The 24,557-nt window shown below is 40.5% G+C and overlaps 3 protein-coding genes across 11 annotated transcripts; 1 reads left to right on the top strand and 2 right to left on the bottom strand.

Moving 5' to 3' along the window:
* Nucleotides 1-24: 24 nt before the first annotated feature.
* Nucleotides 25-8,324, top strand: slc19a3a (solute carrier family 19 member 3a). 2 transcript variants are annotated; one of them, XM_068316662.1, is made up of 6 exons: nt 25-244; nt 527-762; nt 841-1,396; nt 7,499-7,577; nt 7,674-7,866; nt 7,956-8,324. In XM_068316662.1, exons 1-6 carry the CDS (start codon nt 98-100, stop codon nt 8,308-8,310), a joined length of 1,566 nt encoding a protein of 521 aa, XP_068172763.1. In that variant the 5' UTR covers nt 25-97; the 3' UTR covers nt 8,311-8,324. The 2 variants fall into 2 exon arrangements, with proteins under 2 accessions (XP_068172763.1, XP_068172764.1); XM_068316663.1 differs by having other exon boundaries at nt 26-244; nt 7,499-7,550.
* agfg1a (ArfGAP with FG repeats 1a) lies at nt 8,204-20,823 on the bottom strand. Of its 8 annotated transcripts, none has more exons than XM_068316654.1 (14): nt 20,484-20,823; nt 17,045-17,138; nt 15,612-15,727; nt 14,695-14,860; nt 14,460-14,613; nt 13,786-13,902; nt 12,662-12,733; nt 11,491-11,700; nt 10,721-10,892; nt 10,474-10,553; nt 10,151-10,261; nt 9,590-9,742; nt 9,412-9,506; nt 8,204-9,288 (listed from the first exon to the last, which is right to left on the bottom strand). In XM_068316654.1, exons 1-14 carry the CDS (start codon nt 20,648-20,650, stop codon nt 9,229-9,231), a joined length of 1,767 nt encoding a protein of 588 aa, XP_068172755.1. In that variant the 5' UTR covers nt 20,651-20,823; the 3' UTR covers nt 8,204-9,228. The 8 variants fall into 8 exon arrangements, with proteins under 8 accessions (XP_068172755.1, XP_068172756.1, XP_068172757.1 ...); XM_068316655.1 differs by having other exon boundaries at nt 10,151-10,258; XM_068316656.1 differs by having other exon boundaries at nt 12,701-12,733.
* A 1,552-nt stretch (nt 20,824-22,375) lies between these two features.
* On the bottom strand, nt 22,376-24,525 carry mrpl44 (mitochondrial ribosomal protein L44). Its single transcript, XM_068318254.1, has 4 exons — nt 24,215-24,525; nt 23,184-23,652; nt 22,860-23,038; nt 22,376-22,637 (listed from the first exon to the last, which is right to left on the bottom strand). The coding sequence occupies exons 1-4, from the start codon at nt 24,388-24,390 to the stop codon at nt 22,463-22,465; spliced, it is 999 nt and encodes a 332-aa protein (XP_068174355.1). The 5' UTR covers nt 24,391-24,525; the 3' UTR covers nt 22,376-22,462.
* Between the last annotated feature and the right edge of the window lie 32 nt (nt 24,526-24,557).

Raw genomic sequence — 24,557 nt, 5'->3', positions numbered from 1 at the left:
ACACACACACACACACACACACACACACACACACACACACACACACACACACACACACACACACACACACACCTAAAGGGAGCAGAGGAACGGCAGAATGCAGGCGCTCAGGAGGTGGAGGGCGGACTGGAGGTATCCCACCACTCTGCTGTGCGTCAGCGGCTTCTTCAGCACCGTCAAACCGCTGGAACCTTTCCTCATCCCGTATCTGACCGGACCGGACAAGAACCTGACGACAGAACAGGTTTGTGACAGAACAACGGAATGAAGCGGACGGACAGAACAGCAGACATGATCGATTTTCGCGCGGTGCTCCAGTTTGTCTTCATTGTCTATTTTGTGACTTATAGACAATTAATTGGTGAGAGAACCTACTCATTGTCTTACACCTAAAGTAATTGCATTAATACGTTCATTACAAAGTCCATCTTCATTACCTTAGTGGTTAAAGTCCAATTGAGATCAATAAACCTTTTTGTAGCTTTTGTAGCTATAAATTACGCGCGTCCTGATGTGACATCACCAGGTAAACAACGAGGTGTTCCCGGTGTGGACCTACTCCTACCTGTCGGTGCTGGTGCCGGTGTTCCTGCTCACCGACTGGCTGCGCTACAAACCCGTGGTGGTGTTCCAGTGCGCCTCCCTCTTCGCCACCACCGCGATGATCTGCTGGGTGGAGGGCGTCCCGGCCATGCAGGCCATGGAGTTCGTTTACGGGGTGGCGACGGCCTGCGAGGTGGCCTACTTCTCCTACATCTACAGGTCCTGCTGTTCCAAAGCTCTCAGCGAGGCTCCGGTCCAGTCAGGACCGATATGACACGACTCTGGTTGTGATTACAGTGTGGTGGATCTGAAGAGGTACCGGATGGCCACCTCTTACGCGCGCAGCGTCCAGCTCCTTGGATACACAGTGGGTTCTGTTCTGGGCCAGCTGCTCGTGAGCTTCGACCTCATGTCCTACAACAACATCCTGATATTCACTCTCGTTCTCATCACCGTCGCCATCTGCGCCTCCTGCCTCCTCCCGATGCCCCAGCGGAGCATGTTCTTCCACCGGAACGATGGATGGAGAGCAGCGACAGACGGAAACGAGACCCCAGCACATGGGAGCAGGGATGCGATAGGAGACACAGGTGCGTCACCTGTGCGCCGACAAGCGACGGGTAACAACCTGGAGGGAGGAGCAGACGTGGAGGAGAGCGCAGGGAATGGATTGGATGTAAAAGGGAGTAGAATCGAGCATGGGGAGTCGGTTGGTGCGGACACCTGCGGGAAAGTTCTACTGAAGCTGTGGAAGGACTTCCGGCGGTGCTATTCCTCCAGAGAGCTGCTGTACTGGTCGTTATGGTGGGCGCTGGCTACCTGCGGCTACAACCAAACCGTCAACTACGTGCAGGTGAGTTGTAAACGTGACAGAAACGAGGTGAAACTCTCGTGTCCACACGTGGCCAGGTAAAAACTCATTTATATCTCTTCGGTCAGGCCCGTCGTCCACACCACATCTCATATATTTGTCACAAAAACGATGGTTTTTGAAAACTCCCGTTACGCGTCTGCGTGTGGACGGATGAAACCGGGGGTTTTACACTTTCATACGTCTTGACTGCGTGACGTCATATATGTGTGTGTGATCCGTGTTTACATTTAGAAAGAGCATTTCTTGTTACTGCAATCCCCAAGTGCTTCCGCTGCTCATGGAGCATAGACAAAGGTCGGCTGTCTTCCGACACGTAAACGTTCCACGCCGACGCCAGTTCTGCGTCAGACCGGGACGTACTGCTTGCCGGTGGGAGGACTCGAAGAAGGAAGTCATCCTCCAACAGGAATGGCGTTAGAATTTCAACATGTGAGGGTCTGACCCACCGAAAAAAAATTATTTGTAGAATATCCAACCGAAAAAAAATTTTTTTGGACTGACGGACCGAAAAAAAATTTGTTTGGCAGACTGACCGAAAAAAGATTTTTTTTAAAAAGACCGACCAAAAAAAAATTTTTTTAGACCGACCATTGGTTGGTCGGTCTAAAAAAATTTTTTTGGTCTCACCGAATAAAATTACTTGAGACCAATCAAAAAAAATTTTCTTTAGAAAGACTGACGAATACAGAATTTGTAGAATAGCTGGCCAAGAAAAATTTTTAGAGCAACTGACCGAAAAAAATGTATTTTCGAAAGACTGATCGAAAAAAGAAATTTTTTAGAATTTCCATCAAAAAAAAATTAAATATTTTGGACTGACGACCGAAAAGGACCGAAAAAAAATTTGTTTGGCAGACTGACCGAAAAAAAAAAAGTTTTTGGACCGACCGACCAAAAAAATTTTTTAGACCAACTGACCGAAAAAAATTTATTTTCAAAAGACTGATCGAAAAAAGAAATTTGTAGAATTTCCAACCAAAAAAAATATATTTTGGACTGACGACCGAAAAAAAAATTTTTTGGCAGACTGACTGAAAAAAAATGTTTTTTAGAAAGACTGACAGAAAAAAAAAATTCTTGGACAAACCAAAAACAAAAAAATGTTTCAGATCAACCAACCAAAAAAACACTTTTTTAGATGAACCGACTGACCAGCTGGTTGAAAAAAAGAATTCGACCGACCACTATCAAAAATATATTTTTTTATACCACCCAACGGTAAAAAAAAATTTTTTAGACCGACCAACTGACCAAAAAAACATTTTTTTGGACCGACCGACCAAAAAACTTCTTTAGACCAACTGACCGAAAAAAAAAATTATTTTCGAAAGACCGATGGAAAAAAATAATTTGTAGAATATCCAACCGATATTTGTTTGTTTAGAAAGACTGACAGAAAAAATAAAATTCTTGGCCCGACCAGTTGACCAACCGAAAAAAAAAATTTTTTGGACTGATGACCGAAAAAAAAATTTTTTAGACCGACCAACCAACTGAGCAAAAAAAATTGTTTGGGCCCACCGAAAAAAATTTTTGGAGACCAATCAAAAAACATGTTTTTAAGAAAGACCGACGATTATAGAATTTGTAAAATAGCCTGCCAAAAAAAATTTTTTTTTGATCCGACCAATCGACCGACCGAAAATAAAAACGCTTTTGGACCAATGAACCAAATAATAATTTCTTATACCACCCAACGGAAAAAAAAAATTTTTTAGACTGACCGAACAACTAACCAAAATAACATTTTTTTGGACCGACCGACCCAAAAAAATTTTTTGACCAACTGACCGAAAAAAAAATTATTTTCGAAAGACCGATGGAAAAAAATAATTTGTAGAATATCCAACCGAAAAAACATTTTTTTGGACTGACCGACCAAAGAAAATTTTTAGACCAACTGACCAAAAAAAAATGTATTTTCGAAAAATCGATGGAAAAAAATAATTTGTAGAATATCCAACCGAAAAAAAAATTTTTTGAACTGATGGACTGAAAAAAAATTTGTTTGGCAGACTGACCGAAAAAAAATTTTTTTTAGAAAGACTGACAGAAAAAAAAAAAAATTCTTGGACGAACCGAAAACAAAAAATGTTTCAAATCAACCAACCAAAGAAACATTTTTTTAGATGAACCGACCGACCAACTGGTTGAAAAAAAAAATTCGACCGACCAATCAAAATATAATTTCTTATACCACCCAACAGAAAAAAAAAATTTTTTAGGCTGACCGACCAACTAACCAAAAAAACATTGTTTTGGACCGACCGACCAAAAAAATTTTTTAGAGCAACTGACTGAAAATTTTTTATTTTCAATAGACTGATTGAAAAAAGAAATTTGTAGAATTTCCAACCAAACAAAAAAATATTTTGGACTGACGACCGAAAAAAAATTTTTTTTGGCAGACTGACCGAAAAAATGTTTTTTAGAAAGACTGACAGAAAAAAAAAATTCTTGGACGAACCAAAAACAAAAAAATGTTTCAGATCAACCAACCAAAAAAACATTTTTTTAGATGAACCGACTGACCAGCTGGTTGAAAAAAAGAATTCGACCGACAACAATCAAAAATATAATTTTTTATACCACCCAACGGTAAAAAAAAATTTTTTAGACTGAACGACCAACTGACCAAAAAAACAGTTTTTTGGACTGAACGACCAAAGAAAATTTTTAGACCAACTGACCAAAAAAAATTTTAAGACTGACCGAATAAAAATGTATTTTCGAAAGACCGATCGAAAAAAATAATTTGTAGAATATCCAACCGAAAAAATAATACTTTGGACTGAAGGACCGAAAAAAAATTTGTTTGGCAGACTGACCGAAAAAAACATTTTTTTTAGAAAGACTGACAGAAAAAAAAAAATTCTTGGACGAACCAAAAACAAAAAATGTTTCAGATCAACCAACCAAAGAAACATTTTTTTAGATGAACCGACCGACCAACTGGTTGAAAAAGAAAATTCAACCGACCAATCAAAAAAATAATTTTTTATACCACCCAACGGTAAAAAAAAAAATTTTTTAGACTGACCGACCACCTGACCAAAAGAACATTTTTTGGACCGACCGACCAAAAACTTCTTTAGACCAACTGACCGAAAAAAAATTATTTTCGAAAGACCGATGGAAAAAAATAATTTGTAGAATATCCAACCGATATTTGTTTGTTTAGAAAGACTGACAGAAAAAAAAAATTTCTTGGCCCGACCAGTTGACCAACCGAAAAAAAAATTTTTTGGACTGATGACCGAAAAAAAAATTTTTTAGACCGACCAACCAACTGAGCAAAAAAATTTGTCTGGGCCCACCGAAAAAATTTTTTGGAGACCAATCAAAAAAAATGTTTTTAAGAAGACCGACGATTATAGAATTTGTAGAATAGCCTGCAAAAAAAATTTTTTTTTGGATCCGACCAATCGACCGACCGAAAATAAAAACGCTTTTGGACCAATGAACCAAATAATAATTTCTTATACCACCCAACAGAAAAAAATTTTTTGTTAGACTGACCGACCAACTAACCAAAAAAACATTTTTTTGGACTGACCGACCAAAGAAAATTTGTAGACCAACTGACCAAAAAAAAAAGTATTTTCGAAAGATCGATGGAAAAAAATAATTTGTAGAATATACAACCGAAAAAAAAATTTTTTGGACTGATGGACCGAAAAAAAATTTGTTTGGCAGACTGACCGAAAAAAACATTTTTTTAGAAAGACTGACAGAAAAAAAATTTTTTTTAGAAAGACTGACAGAAAAAAAAAATTTTCTTGGCCCGACCAGTTGACCAACCGAAAAAAAATGTTTTTGGACTGATGACTGAAAAAAATGTCTTTGGCTGACTGACCAAAAAAAAAAAATTTTTAAACCGACCAACCAACTGACCAAAAAAAATTTCTTTGGGCCCACCAAAAAAATTTTTTGGAGACCAATCAAAAAAAATGTTTTTAAGAAAGACCGACGATTATGGAATTTGTAGAATAGCCTGCCAAAAAAAATTTTTTTTTGACCCGACCAATCGACCGACCGAAATTAAAAACGTTTTTGGACCAATGAACCAAAAACACAATTTTTTAGATTGACCGATCAACCGACCAAAAAAAATTTTAAGACTGACTGACCGAAAAAAAAAAGTATTTTCGAAAGACCGATTGAAAAAAAAAATTTGTAGAATTTCCAACCGGAAAAAAAAAATTTGTAGACTGAAGGCCGAAAAAAATTTTTTTGGCAGACTGACCGAAAACAATTTTTTTTTAGAAAGACAGAAAAAAAAATTTTTTTGGCCCGACCAATCGTCCAACCGAAAACAAAAAATGTTGCAGATCAACAAACCGAAAAACAATTGTTTTAGATTGAACCGACTGACCAACTAGTTAAAAAAAAAAATTCGACCCACCTATCAAAAAATAATTTTTTATACCAACTGACCAAAAAAAAAATTTTTGGACAGACCAACCGAAAAAAATTTTTAGACCCACTTACTGAAAAACAAATTTTTTAGGTCAACTGACCGAAAAAGATTTTTTTAAAAAGACCAACAGAAAAAAAAAAATCTGTTGGATTGACCGACAGACCGACCAAAAAAAATTTTTTTAGACTGAGCAACCAACTGACCAAAAAAAAATTTTTTGGTCTCAACGAAAAAAATTACTTGAGACCAATCAAAAAAAAATTTCTTTAGAAAGACTGACGAATACAGAATTTGTAGAATAGCCGGCCAAAAAAAATTTTTTAGAGCAACTGACCGAAAAAAAATGTATTTTCAAAAGACTGATCAAAAAAAAAATTGTAGAATTTCCAACCGAAAAAAAAATAATTTTTGGACTGACGACCAAAAAAAATGTTTTTGGCAGACTGACCGAAAAAAAAAATTTTTTTAGAAAGACAGAAAAAATGTTTTTTGGCCCGACCAGTCGACCGACCGAAAAAAATTTTTAGACCCTCTGGCTCTGACGGAAAAACAAATTTTTTAGGCCATCTGACCGAAAAAAGATTTTTTTGGTCTCACCGAAAAAAAATATTTGAGACCTATGAAATAAAAATTTTTTTGGAAAGAATGACGATTATAGAATTTGTAGAATAGCCGGCAAAATAAAATGTTTTTTTGACCCGACCATTCAACCGACCGAAAATAAAAACGTTTTTGGACCAAAGAACCAAAAAAACAATTTTTTAGACTGACCGACCAACTGACCAAAAAAATTTTTTTGGACCGACCGACCAAAAAAATTTTTTAGACTGACCAAAAAAAAACTTTTTAGACCAACTGACAGAAAATAATTTTTTTAGAAAACCAACCAAAATTTCTTTTATAGAATATAAAACCGAAAAAAAAAATTTTTCAGACCGACCAAACCAAAAAAAATATTTTTTTTTTACGCTGACCAGTAAAAAACTACTTTGGCCCGACCAATCGACCAACCGAAAATAAAAAAAATTTAGACCGACCAACCAAAAAAAATTTTTTTTTAGACAAACCAGTCGACCAACTGGTTGAAAAAGTAAATTTCAACTGACCGACAAAAAAATGTTTTAGGACCTACCGACCGACTGACCAAAAAAAAATTTTTTTTGGACTGACAGAAAAGAATTTTTTTTAGAAAACCGACCGAAATTTTCTTTTATAGAATATACAACTGAAAAAAATTTTTTTTTCAGACCGACCAACCAAAAAAAATTTTTTTTTACGCTGACCAGTAAAAAACTATTTTTTGCCCAACCAATCGACCGACCGAAAATAAAAAATATTTAGACCATTTTTTTTTTTAGATCAACTGACAAACCGACTGGTCAAAAAAAAAAAAATTCGACTGACCGACCGAAAAAAAATTAAAGGTTTGGGTTAGGGTTGGGTTTATGGTTAGTCAGTCAGTCATTTTCTTAACCCGCTTAATCCGCTTACGCAGGTCGCGGGGGAGCCAGTGCCTATCCCGTCAGTCTCAGGGCGTGAGGTGGGGGACAGCCCCGGCCACGACGCCAGTGTACCGCAGGTTTATGGTTAGGTTTGATCAAATATATGATGAAAAATGTTTTTATGTACAATGTGACCACCGATGCCATGTCAACCTGCAGGTGTTGTGGGAGCACGTGCAGCCATCTCAGAATTTCACCATCTACAACGGAGGTGTGGAGGCAGTGTCCAACCTGTTGGGTCTGCAGCACCATTTAAACGCTTCCACTGCAACATATAGAATATTAGTCCCAATGTCTTTGTGGTAAACTGATCCTAAATGAATGTGTCACTCAGGCGCAGCTACGGCCTACGGCATCGGCTTCACCGAGGTCCGGTGGGAGCAGTGGGGTGAGCTGGCTCTGGGTGGCTTCTCCGGACTTGGATCGGCCGCACTCTTCCTCATGACTTTTGTCGGGAACATCTGGGTGTGCTACACCGGTTACGTCATTTTTAAGTCCCTGTACATGCTGCTAATTACAATAGCCATGTAAGAAGGTTGTGTTTACCCATGATTCAGACCTCATTTTATTGCAGGTAAAATAGGAAACATTCAAATGAACAAAACACTCGTTTCAGGTACCAGATCGCAGCTGACCTGACAATGGAAAGATATGCACTGGTGTTTGGAGCGAATAACTTTGGGGCCTTGGCCCTGCAGACGGTCCTGACCTCCGTCGTGGTCGACAGCAGAGGGTTGGGTCTGGGCATCATCCCTCAGGTGAGCAGCAGGATTGTGGAAAAAAAAAAGCAGTCAAGGTTCATGGAAATGTTTCAACATCCACTTATCGCTTCATTCTGTTCATTTTTTTTTTCATTTCAGTTCATCGTGTATGCCAGCTACTTCTCAGTCATCGCCATTGTTTTTTTGCTCAGGGGAATATTCACTGTTTGGAAATTACGAAGAAGCGGCGACTCCTACCAGCTGACATGATCACTTGTGCTTTTAGTTCACTTCTTGCCCCCCAAAAGCAAAAAGAAAAAAGCTTCAAATTACAGACTGCAACAACATGAATATAGTTTTATACAAAACCAATATATAAGATTTTCATAGATACATATGAATGGTTTGGCCATTTCCATTTTAGTTAAAGTTCCTTTTAATATATATATATTGTATATATGTACACATTAACTTAAAATTCTCTAATAGCAATGCGAGTGGTTTTCAGCTCATCCGACATTTCTTTAAAGACATAATTCAGAGGCAATGCCTGGGTCTCTCATCAGGCAGAAGAAACAAGCCCCTGCCCGTCCCTGAGGCAGCGGCAACTCCTTTTCTCATCGACAACTTGACAGAATTGTGTATTTTTGTTTTTCTTTTCGTGAGAACAGCTTTGCCTAAAAAGGATCCTGCATAAATAAACATTTTGGTTCACAAATACAGCAAGTGGCAGTACCCATTAGCTTTCCCAAGCAACAGTTCCGTCTTGATAAATCTTGCGTGTTAAGATACAAATACTGATATGAACAAAGGGCTAACGTCCTAACAGAAAAATCATATGTACAGAATTGCAGCATATAATGAATGGGACACCACGTATGCAATAACTTAGTTATCAACCAGTCTGATTCTACATTGTGGTTCAGTAGCGGCCGTTTCACAGGTTAAGTACAGAAGAGGGGATCGGCCTCTCCCTTTATTTATTTTTTTACACGCCATCACTTAGTTCTGCAGACGTAGACGGCAGCGTTGCGACTCGTCCGTGTGGTTTTCTCCATCTGTGACAAACTGCGATATAAAATATCCTTACAAACGTGTTCTTTTAAAGCTACTCTTGAAACATAAACAGTGCAATAGGTGCAAGCGCGCCGGTTGTTGACCCTGTAGTGGAGCTGATTGGATGGATCGCTATAAGAAGGGATTCGTCGAGGAGCCCCCTGCTGAGTATTGTGCAGATGGACCGGCACCCTGGATGGAAAAGAAGATATAAAAACACAATTTAGTGAATCACAACAGATTCCTCTTGTTAAATAAACCAACCGTATTTATCTTTAACTGAACTATTTGTGTCTGATGAAGCCTCTTACTGACCAGGAAAGGGTTGCTGGAGACCATCGGTCCAGCCATCGCCTGTCCGAAAGGAGTCACAACAGGCTTGGCTTGGACAAAGTTTGGATATCCCCCACCTGAGAGAAAAACAAATCAAGGTCTTCATCACTTCATCACAGCTGCACATTCACGGTCAAAAAACCGAGGCGAATATACACACCGTTTGGCTGCTGAGGATACGCAGGAGGCTGCGGGAAGGGAGTCTGGCCAGGAAAGGGTTGCTGGAAGGTTCCACTGAAGCTGGTGGGGATGTTGTACGCTGAAGCGTTCCCAAATCCAGCCGGCATACTCATTGAGCCAGTGCCAAAGGACACTAACACAGCAGGACAGCAGCTGGATTAAGACACCTATCCAAGGCATTTCTACATGACAATATTACCAGCTACTCCTTTTTTTAATTTTCAAATTGTAACAAGTTTAGAGCACAAATATGGCTGTGGAGTTAAATAAAATCTGTTTTTCATAAGTTCAAATGAACTTGTTGACAAAAGTTACTTGAGTTCACTGGACTTAGCTGCTATAGAGCCATAAAACAATTATGGCTATTATATTACATAACTTATCATTGTCTTCTTAGGAATATTGAAATTAATTAAATCTGTAATCATTTCTAATTGCAGCCGTTAAGCTGGCAAGATCGTGTCACACGAAAAGAGCGTTCATCAAGCCCATCCAGCGTAGCAGACGCATCAAACTGTAACCAGTTTTCAGGCAAACACACCTGCTATAGCAGCCATATTTGCTGCTCTACCGTTGCTCTGGAAGGGGTTGGTGGGAGGGGCTGCCGGTGGGGCGACTCCAGGAGCGACAAACGGGTTCGTCGACTGAGCTGCTGAGAGAGACGGAAAGGTGTCAGGTCAGCAAACACGAGTCGCAGAGGAACGTTTTCAAACCATACTGGAAATAGAACAAACAGATCCGACAGGATTTCATCCGTAGTGTTAGTTGGAAGTTGTTTGACAGGATGTTTTTTTGTTGTTGTTGGTGTGTATTTCTAATTGCACTGAAAGTGTTCAAACAAGAGTCACTTGGGGTTTCACTCACCTCCAAACCCCTGTGGCATACAAGGCAGGGCGTGTTGTGCTTGTGCTGTTGACACCCCAGTCTCTGTGCCAAACATTCTCCTGGACATGAAACAGAAACAGCAGAAACAACCCAGAGGATCAGAGAACAAATCAACCCGGGCGACAGTACAGATCGCCGCCGTTGCTTTGGATCAATGCACCAATCAACTGCCGACTTTCGGAACAACCCGCTGAAGCAGGCGTGTGTGTGTGTGTGTGGGTCTCACCCCTGTGAGGTGCTGGTGGTGTTGTAAACACTGGTGGCGGGGGCCGAGGAGCTGAAGACTGTGTCGAGCTCAGCCAGAGCGGCGTAGCGATCCCCCCCGGCTCCCTGCCTCTGATGCACACCACCCACTGATGCTGGTGGTGCAGCTGGGGCTGAGCTCACAACACCACCTCCTGCAACACAAGTACGTTACAGCAGGGCGGCGCTCAGTCCACCTTAATTCCATTCATCCAGGGGGGAAAAAAAATCATGTTCAAAGACACAAACAAAAGGTCCGGCGATAGCTGCCATGTTCAACCTATGAAAAATGATGTGTGGATGGGGGTAAATGTTCAGTCATTAGGAAATTAGCATTTTCTAGCACCAAATACTGTTTGTAACACCCAGACAGTAATCTAGTGCCAACACAGCACGATTCAGATGCTGGAATGCCAGAATTCAGGTCATGTAACATAAAATCCAGTATGCAAAACCATTCTTTGAGGTCAGGAGGTATTCTCATCACGTGCATTTTTATACAGGATGGTTCAGGAGCATTGGGGTCAAGGAGCTAATATGGATAACAAAATAAGGGAATGTGAAATACATCCAAGCCTCACCTAAGCCAAAAGTCTGGCACAGAATTATGAGTTTGGTGGTGAAGGTAAATCAGTCCTGTTTTAAGAGATTAAATCTGTTCCCGAATAGGAAGAGAACTCAAACTTAAATTTTGGTAGATCCTTTTTTTTTTGTCTACTTCTAAAATTCTATGGCTAGGCAGGAAAAGTTTACCTTGCTCTGTTTTGGCAGAGCTAAACACGTTATCCAGGTCAGCCAGGGCTGCGTATCTATCAGCAGGGACGCTAGTATTCTGTGCAGCGTCTTTGCCAGCTGCTGTGGAGTTACTCTGCGAGGAGGAACTGAAGGATCCAAAGTCAGCACTACACGATTTGGGGAAGTTGTCAAAATTTGCAAAATTTGCTATTCCCCCTGACGTGCTACCTGCATGAAAGAGAGAGATTAAAAAGTCATGAGGGGGGGGCCTCGACTTTTTTTTTTGGTTTTAAGTGACAACATTAACAGCTTGGAGAGGAAATAAATGCTGCACGGAGGATAAAGCCAGGGTGGAATCAGGCTGGGTATAGAACACTAGCATACAGGAGAGAGCATGACCTCTGACACACCACACTGCTCCTCCACCAGCCTAAGGCAAGAAGAAATGCATAAACTTTGCAATTATCTGTGTTTATTTGAGACACATGTACCAAACAGACCTGTCTTGTGTGTCTACGTGACACAAAAGAGTGTGTAACATGTGATCGGCATCATACTGGGGATTAAAGGAGTTAAAACCAACACAAAATGTATTAAGAGTGACATGGGAATCAATAATTAATTGAAGCTATTTTCAATCTGCCAATCACCCAACTCCAGCAAGATCATCACTACAGAAAATATTTGTTATTCATCACATATTTGAATAACAAGCAGAACAAAGACTTTGGATAAAAGATGAGATTGTCTTAAAGCTATTGACAAGAAGTTTGTATGTGCATGTAGTGTTTGCATAATTTAGGTGTTGGATAGGAATAAAAGCTGCAGAGGGTTCGAGGTTGGGTTAAAGGAACTGAGCCCAAGTCACAAACTCATCTTCTGACAGAACTCTCAGGCACCACGCTCTTGTCCTCCTGATCATTTTCTAAAATGAAAGGCTGTGCTCATCATATCGCTGTTACATTTCCTTCCATTTGATTTATTCTTTTTAGTGGTTAATGATAATGGCAGCAACAATCAAAGCATGTTATCCTAATTGTGACCAGTACGACCACAGAAGGAAAAAGAGCTACATGCTGTAATCACACTATCACACACAGGGAGCGCAAAAGGATCAGAGCGATTAAACGTTAGAGATGACAGGACGGGTTGAAAGCTGTTATGAGGACAAACCCAAAGACAGACTTACTGTGCGCACACCGGAGAGGCAGAGCAGTCGCAAACTCACCCATACTGCGGCTGGATGAGAGAACAGTAAATGCTGGCAGCCAAAAATCAAAAAGGGAGCAAAGAAAAGGTGAAGAAACAAAAGAAAATATTAAACTACGCAAAATGCAAAAAAACAAAACAAAACATGAGGTCAAAGCAAATTAACTGCTGCTGAAGCAAAGCATCAAATACTCATCAGATGGAATGAACAGTTTAAATCAGTGTATTTGAGATGATCGTTCAGCAAAGATGGAAAAGAGGAGAGCTTCATTCAGCAATAGGACGACACTGAAATCACTGAGCAGCTCCACGTGATGAGTCAATGACACACACCCCCAGCAGAGAGCGCTGTAGCACCACATGTTCCTGTGGTAATTAGAAAAAATCTTTTCTGTCCCAATTTATGATGAACTTCAGGTGGAAACAACTGAGCCATATAATAGGAGTCTTTCCTCATTTTTTTTCAAACTTCCTTCTACAGTAATTTTTGCTTTTTCGGATATCCAAAGTAGTCTGTCGTCCCTGACTTTACTTAGTGGATGGAGATCAGTGATATCCACCTCTCATATCCCTGCTCAGTGCGTCCGAGGCACTGTTACACCGACGGACAGGCAGCTGAGGAATTGAGGAGATTCTCCTCTTTTAAAGGAAAAAACACAAATCAAGGTTTATGCCAAGGCATAGCATAAAACTGGTAATCGCTGCAACCACGGTAACAATAATATGTCGAGTCACCCCAGTATCAAATATTTAACAGACCAACCTTTATCCTTATCATGACCTGCCCAGTGCTCTGGAACCTTTACTCATTTACGGTTAATTTTAAACCAAGTAAGCGTGCGCTACTCTGATGTATAAAAGTAATTTTTTATAAAAAGCAAGTTTATTATCCATTTTTCAATGGCTAACCTGTAAGAAATTCAGTTATCTTGAAAGAATGACATTCTAGAAGCAACACATGGAGCCAATGATTGTTGTGAGTTTGCACTGACATGTACAAGAACTGAGTGTTTGGCCTGCGGCACATACCAAAAGTATTCAACCTCAGATGTGTTAATGTGAATGAGATGTGGACTTTGTCCAATGGATGGGGGATTGCTCTACCTGTATTTGGGGGAGGGAATGGGACTTGCGGTGCGGGGAAACCACCTGCCGACCCAGACGTGCCACCGAAAGCATCGAAATTTGCAAAGTCAGCATTTGTGTTGGAATTCTGTGCCGCTGGAGACGGTTGTCAGGATGGGATTCAGACATGCAGATGAGCGAGCAAAAAAAAAAAAAAAAAAAAAAAGCAACACAGAAACACAAACAATGAGAAAAATAAAGCATGGATCAGATAAAAAAAACATTTACACTTTACATCATAAAAGGTATGAATAGCAACAAAACAATACAATGGATTATGTAGTAAATAAAAACAGTATGGCAAAATATGAAATAATATGGAGGCTTCATCTGTGCTCATGTTTGCTGGGTGGATGTGTGGAAATCAGTCTCTGCATTACGGGCGTGTCTTGTTGGCTCTTTTGAGGCGGAAATTATTCTCCACAGGAAGCAAACACCAATATTCCTATGCTAAAGACATTAGTAACCATGGAGACATGTCTGTCTATTGTACATAATATGTGGTAATGTGTTGCAGTCATGGAGGGACACGGCCGCTGATATTTTTTCCTGTCCTGTCACAGTTAAAAAGCATTAACGTAAATTAAAAACACGACGGCTCCATTTTCTCGTGCCTGAGATTTATCACCCATCATCTTTTGTCCAGTTCTTACTTGTGTGGCTGTTGAAATGTGCAAAGTTGGCAAAACTGGAGCTGGCGCCTGCATTCACGTTGGGCGGGGCGGCGAAGATGTCTCCACCCAAGTCGCCGAGGAGGTCGAATCTCTTGTCGTGGAACGGCTGCTGCCCGCGGCTCGCCACTGGGGACTGGTGGAGGAAAGAGACGGTTTAGAGTAACTGTAGGCAGCTTCACAAACGACTCATTAGTATGCACTAGGCTAGGCTCACCTGATTAGGCGGGGTGTTCTTGTTAAAGTGTAAGGAGGGGGCTGACTCCCCCAGCAGGGATTTGAGCGGTCTGACCTCAGGTGTGCTGCTGGTGCTGCTGTTTGAAGAGCCGGAGATGGAAGCGTGGACGGATGCCACTACCTTGGCCTGCTCAGGAGGAATGTACCTAGCAAACAGGCATCAGATGCATTACAACCAGTCACTGCTATTTACAGTAAACGTGAGGACATGATGTTAAACAGGGAGCAAAGCTGAGTCATAGCTCACACACACACACACACACACACACACACACACACACACACACACACATTCTTAACTCGACTGTTGTGCATATTTGTGAGATACAGGAGAGGACTGAGTGAGTGGGAGTGTATGTCTGAAGTAAAACTTGCGTGTAGAGACGTGTGTCGTTCCTAGCTCTCATTCATTCAAATGCTAATGTTGCTACCTAGACTCTACTGCCCAAAATATTAAGACTAACAATCTATCATCACTGATGTGTTCATGGAAATAAACCACAAACCTGCACACACCAACAGTATTCACGTATATTTACTTTTGCCAAGCATTCAATAATTACAACAAGAAATTGCTTCGGTCTGTCACAATTACATCTTTAATACGTCCTCGCACACAACAGTAAAATGAAATGAAACAAACTACGCTAACCCTTACAAACAGAACCTCTGATCATCCTGGAACAACTAGGTCTTGAATGTAAAGCAGCTTGTCTGTCGTGACCTACATTCTGTGCATTTACAGAGGCTATCTGGTGGCTCGCTCCAGGCCGACTGCTACGAGCCGCCTGTGAGACATTCCAAGCCAAAAGAGGGGAAAGAAGTCAAAAACAAACATGTTGACTCAGTGAACACGGTCGCAGGATTGTTCACTTTTTTTTTTTTAAACTGAATTACCATCTCTTCTTCTCGTATTTATCTTGGAGGAACTCCTTGACTTTCTGTGGTTCTCTGAAGTCTGGTATCGAGGAAGTTCTGTCATCGTAGAGGCCGAGCCAAATCCGCTTACATGCCTGAAAAACAGCGTAAGAAAACTATGCATTGTCTATGGAACCTTTCTGTGACCCAGACACCTTCATAGCTCATCATTAAATTGTATTGGATTTAGATTTATCCATTGCAGTCATTTAGTTTACATTTACAGTACTATATGTTCTAATCAGTGGAATCTGGTGAAACTGCATCTGGTGAAAATATCAAGTGCACCATGTTTAATCAGTGTTTTTTCTTTCATATCATGTGCTCTTTGTAGAAATGCAAACATTAACTGGAGGGCAGCCATTTTTATACGGCAACCTTGACGACGACATACTTCATGGCCACCCTTGACTCTTCTCTACATCTGCCCTTCCTGATGCTTTTCATCAGCTTTAAATGAGCTCTGCTCCCCACGAGGTTCTTTTCTCCGTCATACTGTTGACCAGAAATAGTTCTTCAAGCTTGATCCAATTTGCTTCGTCAGCGATGAACTAATATTTGCAACCCCTAAAGATGTTTCCTAAAAACTTCTACTCATTCATTCATTGTCATTATTTCTATGCCTTTTATTTAATTCCAGTTGAAAGTGTGAGATCATAGTATACCTATGATCGAACAAATTTTTAGTATACATATAAATGTTCTTTCATGAATGAAATATTTGTGTACAAGAAAAAGGAACTCACTGAATCTTAAACACAAAACACATCCCTCTAATATAATTATCTCATTAAACTGTAATGACTCACAGGTTAGCAAACAGTTCCTGCTTCCATATCAGGCAGACACACACTGATGTAATGATCTGTCTGGAAAGTGGTCACACATAATTCAAAGACCTGCCAACGTCTCAACCAGCTAACTGAGGAAATTTCTGGTTTTCTTTCAGCTTTCTCCGCCAAACTGTTGCTAATTGTTTCTCTGCCATCATATTTGGGAGGAAGCTGAGGATGATTTGATTAGTTTATTGGTAAAATTGGTATCCGATGACTGTCAGGACAAGATTGATGAGAGCTGAGCAGCTTTATGAAGCAGTGGAATGACTGAGCAGAATAAACCAAAGCTGCTAATGCAGTCAGAAAAGCTGCATTTGGGATAATCATTACATTTTAACACACAACACTGATCAAGGGAGTATATTTTAAAACGTAACTTTTCATGTGTGTATGTCGCATTTTTGCACCATATATTCAGGCTAAATATATTCACAATATCGAAAGTTTTAAAAACAAAAGCTGAATTAGCCCAAATATCACGAACATGTTCTCTATATGAAATACCATTATACCCCAGTCGAGTGACAGTAGGCCTCAAACTTGATGGGGAAACATGCAGAAGATCTCCATGCCTACCTCGTTGCCGTGTTTCTGTAGAAACTCGATTTCCTGTTGCGTGAAGGTTGTCATGGAGATGGATTTGACTCTGTGCGGTGGGTTCAGTCCTCGTCTGTAGGTCGATAAACAGAAACAGAGATTGAAACAATTAATATAAAAGGTGGTAACCTCAACTGCACAGACTCCAGGTGCAGAACTTGGGGGTGGGGGTGAGCAGCAAGTAGAGCGTGAGAAAGGAAATGTGTAAAGCACTTTCCAAACTGCAACTGACTGATTTGAAGTCATCAGCGCTGTACAGAAATTGAGCGATCTTGCTTAATATAGAAACATCCATTAAGAGGTTTTAATAACTGGCCCGAAGTAGCCTCGCTAATTTGGAGAAGGTCACAGCTCACGCCCAAATTAATGCCTGCTTACAGTAATAGTTGAAAAGATCCATCATTTAGTTTTTATATTAAGCTCCAGGCCGGCTTCCCACGCAGTAGTTCTCTCTGGAGTTGAATTACCTTCACCTTCCTTCCTACCATAATGAAGTTTCATGCTGATAATCATGGACTGATAGCAAGCTAATATGAGTCTATATATTGATCGAGCAGTCACCCTAACCTTAAACCTTCTCAACACCCCCATAAACCCTTCCTCAACACCCTTGGCCTGTCCTAAAACATCCCAAGATGCTGTGGCAGGACCCCGGTTTGGGAACTCTGAAATGAGATCCAGTGTGTCACAATTACAAACACAATGCTGTACTCATAGAGGAATCAGATCCGACAAGCAATGTAACACTAGACCAGACTGTTGAATTATTTCACGCTTTAAGAGTCATCTCCACCCATTCTATATATCCCCCCCTAATCAGATGAAACCAATGACAACCATTACAAACAGATATATTTAGAACAATTAGAACTAATACCACAATACCACAGCCCCAACAGGAAAGACATTAATGCAACCAATACAGTAAATTAAAAATTGACTGGATCCAGAGTGGCAATTAAAAGCTGCTGTATGACAAATAAAAACTGAAAAAACATGGTCACATTCTCTCCAGTGTTAGAATTTAATATCTGTTTGAAGAAACTGCCGTCTTTGGGGTCTGAGGTTATTGAGGGCATTAGGATTAATTACAGAACCCAAAAATAATGTAACAAGAAAACTTCTATCGTCAGTGTTTAAGGATAATCAGTACGCTAAAAATTTGATTCCAACCCTAGTTAAACTGACTTAAACCTCCATCAAATCAGTGAAAAGTAAACTCAAAAAACTAAAAAACAAACTCATCAGAGTCAAAGGTATTTTTAGGAAAACACAAGTTGGGAGTGTGTTTGTTACGCTTTCATTGTCTGTTCCAGCACCCTGAGGTAGAAGATGGATCAGTTGCTTGTTTCATGAGGATGAAACTAGGTTAGACGGAGAGTGTTCCATAAAGCTGAAGGCCTAAATACGAGGGCAGCATCTCTGCCCCACACATCCGTTAAGGAACATTGGGTATTGTGTTTCTAAAAGGTTATGCATTTTTAAAATCATTTGGGTTTCATCACCAATTCATCTCTTTTAACACCAGGTCTAATGGGTGGGCAAGGGTATGAAAAAATACCTTCACATATTGCATAGTAAAATAATTATGACCTAGTCATCAGAGCAGGAAAACTGGGAAAACTCAGCTCGTTTGCATACTGTAAACGCTACAGGGTGAGAAAACCTGGCAAGGTCACTTCTCAGAAGAGCAAAGAGGCAATGCTCCATGTCCCACTTTGCAGTGTCGACATTAAACTTGTCTTTTATACTTCCTCTTACAATTTTGTAAAGTACCTTTAATCACCTGAATGTCAGCTCTAAATTTCCCTGACTCACCATCAAATCCATCTACGGTGCATTAGATCTATGAATTAACACTGATTAATACTACATAGGTCATTTGGTGTCTGTGACACCTCCTTACTTCAGTCACGCTCCACTCTGTTGCAGTCCTGCTTACTCAGGAACAATTTTCAGGAACGCGGAGGCTAAGTGGGGTTATTTCCTGCCACGAGCAAATCTGCAGGACTGAGTGGTGTATGTTCCTCCTGAGAATGCCTCCACCTTCGTACGGAATGTGTTTACGTTACGGATTCCAACTCCACCCACTGAGCAACCCCAACTATGGGGGGAGAGAGAAGCTTTTCATGTGGTATGTACTTGTGCCCCCTAAACAATTACTGTAAATACTATCAATCACCAAACTGGAGATGAAGAAAGAAAAGGACAAACAACTCCATAAATTAAAAACACATCGCTGTATAAGTCACAACTATGTCTATCAGACAAATGTGGACTTTAAGACTATATACTGAACCTGTAAGTAAATGTAAAATTTAGGCAGGGCAGGGGTTGTTTTTAGTATGGACAGGTTATAGTGGGTCTTCTTTGAGGAAAATAAAATTAGCAGTAAGACAGGAGATATCTAATCTCCAGATTAATCCCTACATTAATCACAATGCCAACATCTTGGAAATTAAAGATAGAGAGTCACAATGACCTTTGACACTTCCTCTGGCACGTTTTTGCATATACTGCTGATGTAGCAGCAACAAGGAGCCACAACACTTCCTGAGCCTACAGTCACACCACACTTCCCATATACATCAGACGAACATCAACCTTTACAAACACACTGGTAGTTACTGACACTAAGATTCGACATAACGTGCCTCATTGCTGACATGGAAGACATTGTGATCCTGAGCTATTAAAGGGATGTCATTAACTGACATATATTTACTACCACAGGGTGAGCAGATGGGAGATTCACTGTAATCTCTGCAGGAATTTGATTCACTTTTCTCATTCCTGAAGTAAAATGCTATGATGTTCAGTGAGGAGATGAGCATAATTTGGACAGATTAATTAAGGTCACAAACCCTGCAAGTTTTAAGGAACAAAATGTCTGAAATTATACCAAAGAAAGGGGGAAAAAAAAGTTGACTAATAAAAGTAAAAACCTATTGAAGGGGATTTACTGATTGACAAAAAAAACTTTCCATTTCCACTGCAACATCACTGAACAAATGTACAAATGGAATATTTCAGTCTATGGGTTAGTGCTGACAGCCCTTGCCTGCAGCAACTAGTCGTAGCCGCTAGCTAACCGGCTAAAGGACCTTGCTCACAAGTGTCAGATGAAGCCTTCACGGCTAGCATCGGGAGCTAAAGTCTGCTAGCTTCTCCGCTCCGTTAGCTAGCATTGCGGAACACGGACACCCCCATGAAGCTAACGCCACCCCGCCCAACACAACCGAACGAGACAAAGTCAGACCCGATTAACTCTCACTGGAACAACTGCGCCCCCATTAAACATTAGCTAGCGTCCATTCAACAAACTGGCTTAGGTGGCCGAACGACGCTGAAGCGTTATGAAGTGTTGCATAGTGTGCGTCATATCTACCCTAATGTCACCAAGTCACTTCAAACTTACAAGATCCCGGAGCATGAGGTGCACACGAAGGAGCCCACGGTCATGTTGGCATAGGTAGGGCCGCGCTGGTCGCAGTCAAAGCACTTTCTGTTGAGAGGTAAACTCGTCATTTCTCTCAGCATCTTCAGGTGTTTCTCCTCTTGCTTTCGCTTTGCACTCGCCGCCATGGTGAGGGATATCCAGCAGGAATAAAACAGGGCAGAATGGAGGGTCAGCTACCACTAAAACAAAAGGTTGTGCTTTTTTACGACTACCGACCAGACACAGGGAGTGGGTAGGTGGGTCTGTTGTCAGTGGGGCCTCGCTTCTCATCGAACAAGGGGTTTGAGCGTTGCGCTGGCTTTACTGCCAGCACAAGATGGTTCACGCCACACATTTCCGCCTTCGTTTAAATACCGTTATGTAGCCGCATATTAGGGTCAAGGTAAAATATAAGCGTCGTGATTCAAATATATTTACACTTAATTACTCACGACGGGGTTGTTGTACCAATTATAGCAAATATGTAATTGCTACTATGTTTGGTTATAATTAATTTCCTGTTTAGATGATATTTGTGTACTATGGCTATTGTATGCTTGAGATGCAGTTTTAACCAGCTGTGACGGTGAAATACGCGTGTTTCCACACTTTTAAGTTAATCTACTTCGTTAGTCTGTCGTTGTCCATTCATAGAGAACGGATAATTTGGACTGAAAGTGCAAGAAGAGAAATATGTGTGGAATTTCCTGTGTGGTCCAGCGGGTTCCTCGGATTAGTGGAGGACGTGTACTATCTTGTCTCATGTACAACATCTTCTGGGTTGACCTCATGTCAACGCGTGAGATATGGGCGAGTTGCACACATCAGCGCCACCGGGCGGATTCTCATTGTCACTGCAACACAACACAGTGGGCAGTACAAAAAAATAAAACTGATCCCGGTGGTCATGTTTTAATTCGATTTAAAAAAAAGTCTCCACCGAAATAAGGAAAGTCTACCGAAAGAAGCTGAACATTTTTATTTACACAATAATTCTCATCTTTTTTTTTTTGGAAAATCGATAAATTCTCAACACAAACCATGATGGCAGATCACAAAAAAAACAAAACTAAACCATGATGTTTAGATGCGTGGTTGATACTAAACTGCAGTCTTTAAATTCCAAAAATATATAGGCTGAAACATTAGTAAAGAAATGAATGTATTGATGGCTAATTCTGGAAAATAAAGTCTGCTTGATTTGCAATCCATCTTCCAACATACAAGTTTGAAATTAAGACAGCCCCAAAAACATAAGTCAAGACAACCTCCCACATTAAAGATCTGCTCCTTTCATGTGAACGTTCTGAAATGTGGGTGTAATTTTTGGATAACATACTTTTTAGTGCTGAGTAGAGATAGAAGGGTCAAGTTTTACCTTATGCGAATAAGCATCTCATAATATGACAATAATGTTTTCACAAAGTGAAAACTGTAGATGTTCAGAGGATGTTACTCAACATTTGCATTTCAATTAAAAATATTTTAGAAATATTTATTTTAAAATTTAAAGATTTTTCTTCATAACTCAAGTGCCAGCCCATTGTACTGTAACCATCATACATCTTAGAATGTTTTAAACTACTGTATCTAAATTATATGATCACAATCATTTTTTTCATTTGACCATTAACAATATTACGGAACTTATGACAAACACAGATGAACAAAATTCTTGATGTAGTACACACTGACTTTATTGCAGGTGAACAACAAAGTTAACTCAAACTAAACAGAAATTATATTATTTACAAGGGCAAAGATATTGGTTTGTGCCAAGGCCAACACAGTCTATTATTTTTCGTTGAAACTCTTCACTGAAGAACAAGTTTCACAAAATACACATTTTTTAAAAATTTGGACAGTAAGGCTTACTTTTTGGTTGCTTTTATTGAAAAACTGACATTCAACCACCCAACAGAAAAATATCCCAAAACTGGAGTGGGGTTTTAAATTCATTAATTGTTGCTGAGGGACTGAATTAATGGCTGCTGATGCTGCTGTGGCGGAGAGAAGTCAAAAGGTCTGCGGTTCTCCGTGTAGTCGTATATTTTCCGGAGGGCCACACGAGCCGCTTCTTCCTCGGCTGCTACAAGTGTTTCTCCTGGACCCTGAGCCAGAAGCTTCTTTTCACTGAAACAACATAGAAGTAAACAGAAAGTGAAGTGACTATTAATTATTGACAATCCGACATTTATTTGAATTTGTTAAGACAGACAGCCCTGTGATTAGCTGTCATCATAGCCAGCTAGCATAAGCTCCAGAAGACCCGTGACCAGCAAGGCAAAAAAAGAAAACGGATGGATGTTTCATAGCAAATCACTATTTGGTTAAGAATGCCAACAAAACACATACCTGTATAAGCCAACAAAGTATAGTGGCAAGACGGTGCTGGCTCCAGCAGACCTGATCAGACGAGGCTCTGGTAAAGCCATGTTCCTCTTTGTCAGCTCCTCCACTAGTAGTCCCATAGGGTTGACGACGCTCCACATATCAAACAAGTCCTTACCAATCAGTTGTGCAATCAGGAAATCCTATAGAAAGGGGACAAGATGGAGGGCAAGGAGATGAATGGAATGTTCATAATTCTGTAGAAACACAATAAATCCAGTCTAGAAAGGTACAAATGGTAAGAACTAAATATTGAGCACTCATGATACCCTGCAGCAACTCTCTTACCCTCAGGAAAAATCGCGTTCGCCCTGCGCCACTACTGTCTCGCAGAGCTCCGATCACTGCCATTAATGTAGAATAAAGCACTTCATCAGGAACAGGGTAGTCTGCATTCAGAGTTAAGTCTTCCATGCCGAGATTTCTTGCCACATGGGCAAAGAGTGATTTACTGGTGAGATGCCCAACAATACTTTCCACGCCGTCACTTGGGAGGTTCGGGAAGCTGGCCCTACACCAGTCACTCAGGAAGTTTTTGGTGAAAATTTCTCCCTTTTCACTCAACTGAATATTATCTTCCAGAGCCAGAGCTGTGGTCTCTGTGCCTTCATCTAACTCAAGCCTCCTCTTCTGCTCTGCCTGCAGGTAACAGGGATTAACGAAGGCTGTTTTCAGTTGACACAGGGAGATGTTCTCTTGGATGCGGTTGCTGAAAGCCTGAACCTCAGCGTGGTAATCCCAGTTAGGTTGTTGAGAGCTGAAAAGAAAGAGTCGTTACTAACAATTCAAGAAACTCTTGACTTCATCCATCATGACTTCAAACACAGTTCTTACCTACAAGTGAAAAAAAACTTGACTTAAATTCTGATCAGCGCTGCTGGGATTTTGCAATAAATTTATCTCTTTCAATTGATATGTCAGCAGAGCATGCAAATCTTACATACCATACACAAGAGAGCATACTTCTCGTGCCATGAGGAATACATTCGTGTTCAAATTTATCATCATCATCATCGATGACATTGACATATTAACAGTAGAGGCTGATTTCCTGTCTCCGGTGTAACTTTTAGCCACTAAATCCACTGGGATTCACGGTAAGAACTGAAACAGCTACACAAAAACACGTTTGCACTAACCGTGCGTAGAATTTATGGATGCTATTTTCTATAACAGACCCATTGGATAACCTCAACTCGAACACACACACACACACACACACACATACACAGACACACACACTGACTCCCACGGTAAAGGCATTAATGGCCTTGAGGCGCTCTCCGTGGGGCTGGTGTGTTAGCTAGCATTAGCCTCACCGTGGGGTCGGTGGAGGGGGTCCTTCCAGCTTTAACTTCCTTTCCATGACGGCCATGTACGCTCTCATCCATCGCTTTTTCCCTCTAACCTGCGACACGGATACATTTCTGCAAAGTCGCTGGCAATGAACTCCTAATGATGCCGCTCCGCGGCTTAAGATGAACCCGGACGCCATGTCTTTCACGGACACCGGAGTGCAACAGCTAAAGATGCTCGTGCAGAAACTAGGAACTAGGAACCATTTGCAACTAGACTAATCAAACGTTGCCAGGGAAACAAATACACAAACTGGCTGGTTTCAGCAAACAAAGCCAACTGCTGATCGGAAATCTATGCGTTTTT

Source organism: Antennarius striatus, chromosome 6 (genome assembly GCF_040054535.1).
Source record: "Antennarius striatus isolate MH-2024 chromosome 6, ASM4005453v1, whole genome shotgun sequence".
NCBI lineage: Eukaryota > Metazoa > Chordata > Actinopteri > Lophiiformes > Antennariidae > Antennarius > Antennarius striatus.
This window is presented reverse-complemented; position numbering and strand designations above follow the sequence as displayed.

Bases quoted from the DNA above. Each gene is read 5' to 3' on its own strand.
- slc19a3a (XM_068316662.1), top strand. From the start codon at position 98: ATGCAGGCGCTCAGGAGGTGGAGGGCGGACTGGAGGTATCCCACCACT. The intron at 763-840 runs GTCCTGCTGTTC...TTGTGATTACAG, and splicing joins TACTTCTCCTACATCTACAG to TGTGGTGGATCTGAAGAGGT. The intron at 7,867-7,955 runs GTAAGAAGGTTG...CACTCGTTTCAG, and splicing joins CTGCTAATTACAATAGCCAT to GTACCAGATCGCAGCTGACC.
- mrpl44 (XM_068318254.1), bottom strand. From the start codon at position 24,390: ATGGCGTCCGGGTTCATCTTAAGCCGCGGAGCGGCATCATTAGGAGTT. The intron at 23,039-23,183 runs GTAAGAGAGTTG...CCCTTTCTATAG, and splicing joins GAACGCGATTTTTCCTGAGG to GATTTCCTGATTGCACAACT. The intron at 22,638-22,859 runs GTATGTGTTTTG...ATGTTGTTTCAG, and splicing joins TACTTTGTTGGCTTATACAG to TGAAAAGAAGCTTCTGGCTC.
- agfg1a (XM_068316654.1), bottom strand. From the start codon at position 20,650: ATGGCGGCGAGTGCAAAGCGAAAGCAAGAGGAGAAACACCTGAAGATG. The intron at 13,903-14,459 runs GTAAGAACTGGA...AACCGTCTCCAG, and splicing joins ACATTTCAACAGCCACACAA to CGGCACAGAATTCCAACACA. The intron at 10,262-10,473 runs GTGAGTGAAACC...CGTCTCTCTCAG, and splicing joins TATGCCACAGGGGTTTGGAG to CAGCTCAGTCGACGAACCCG.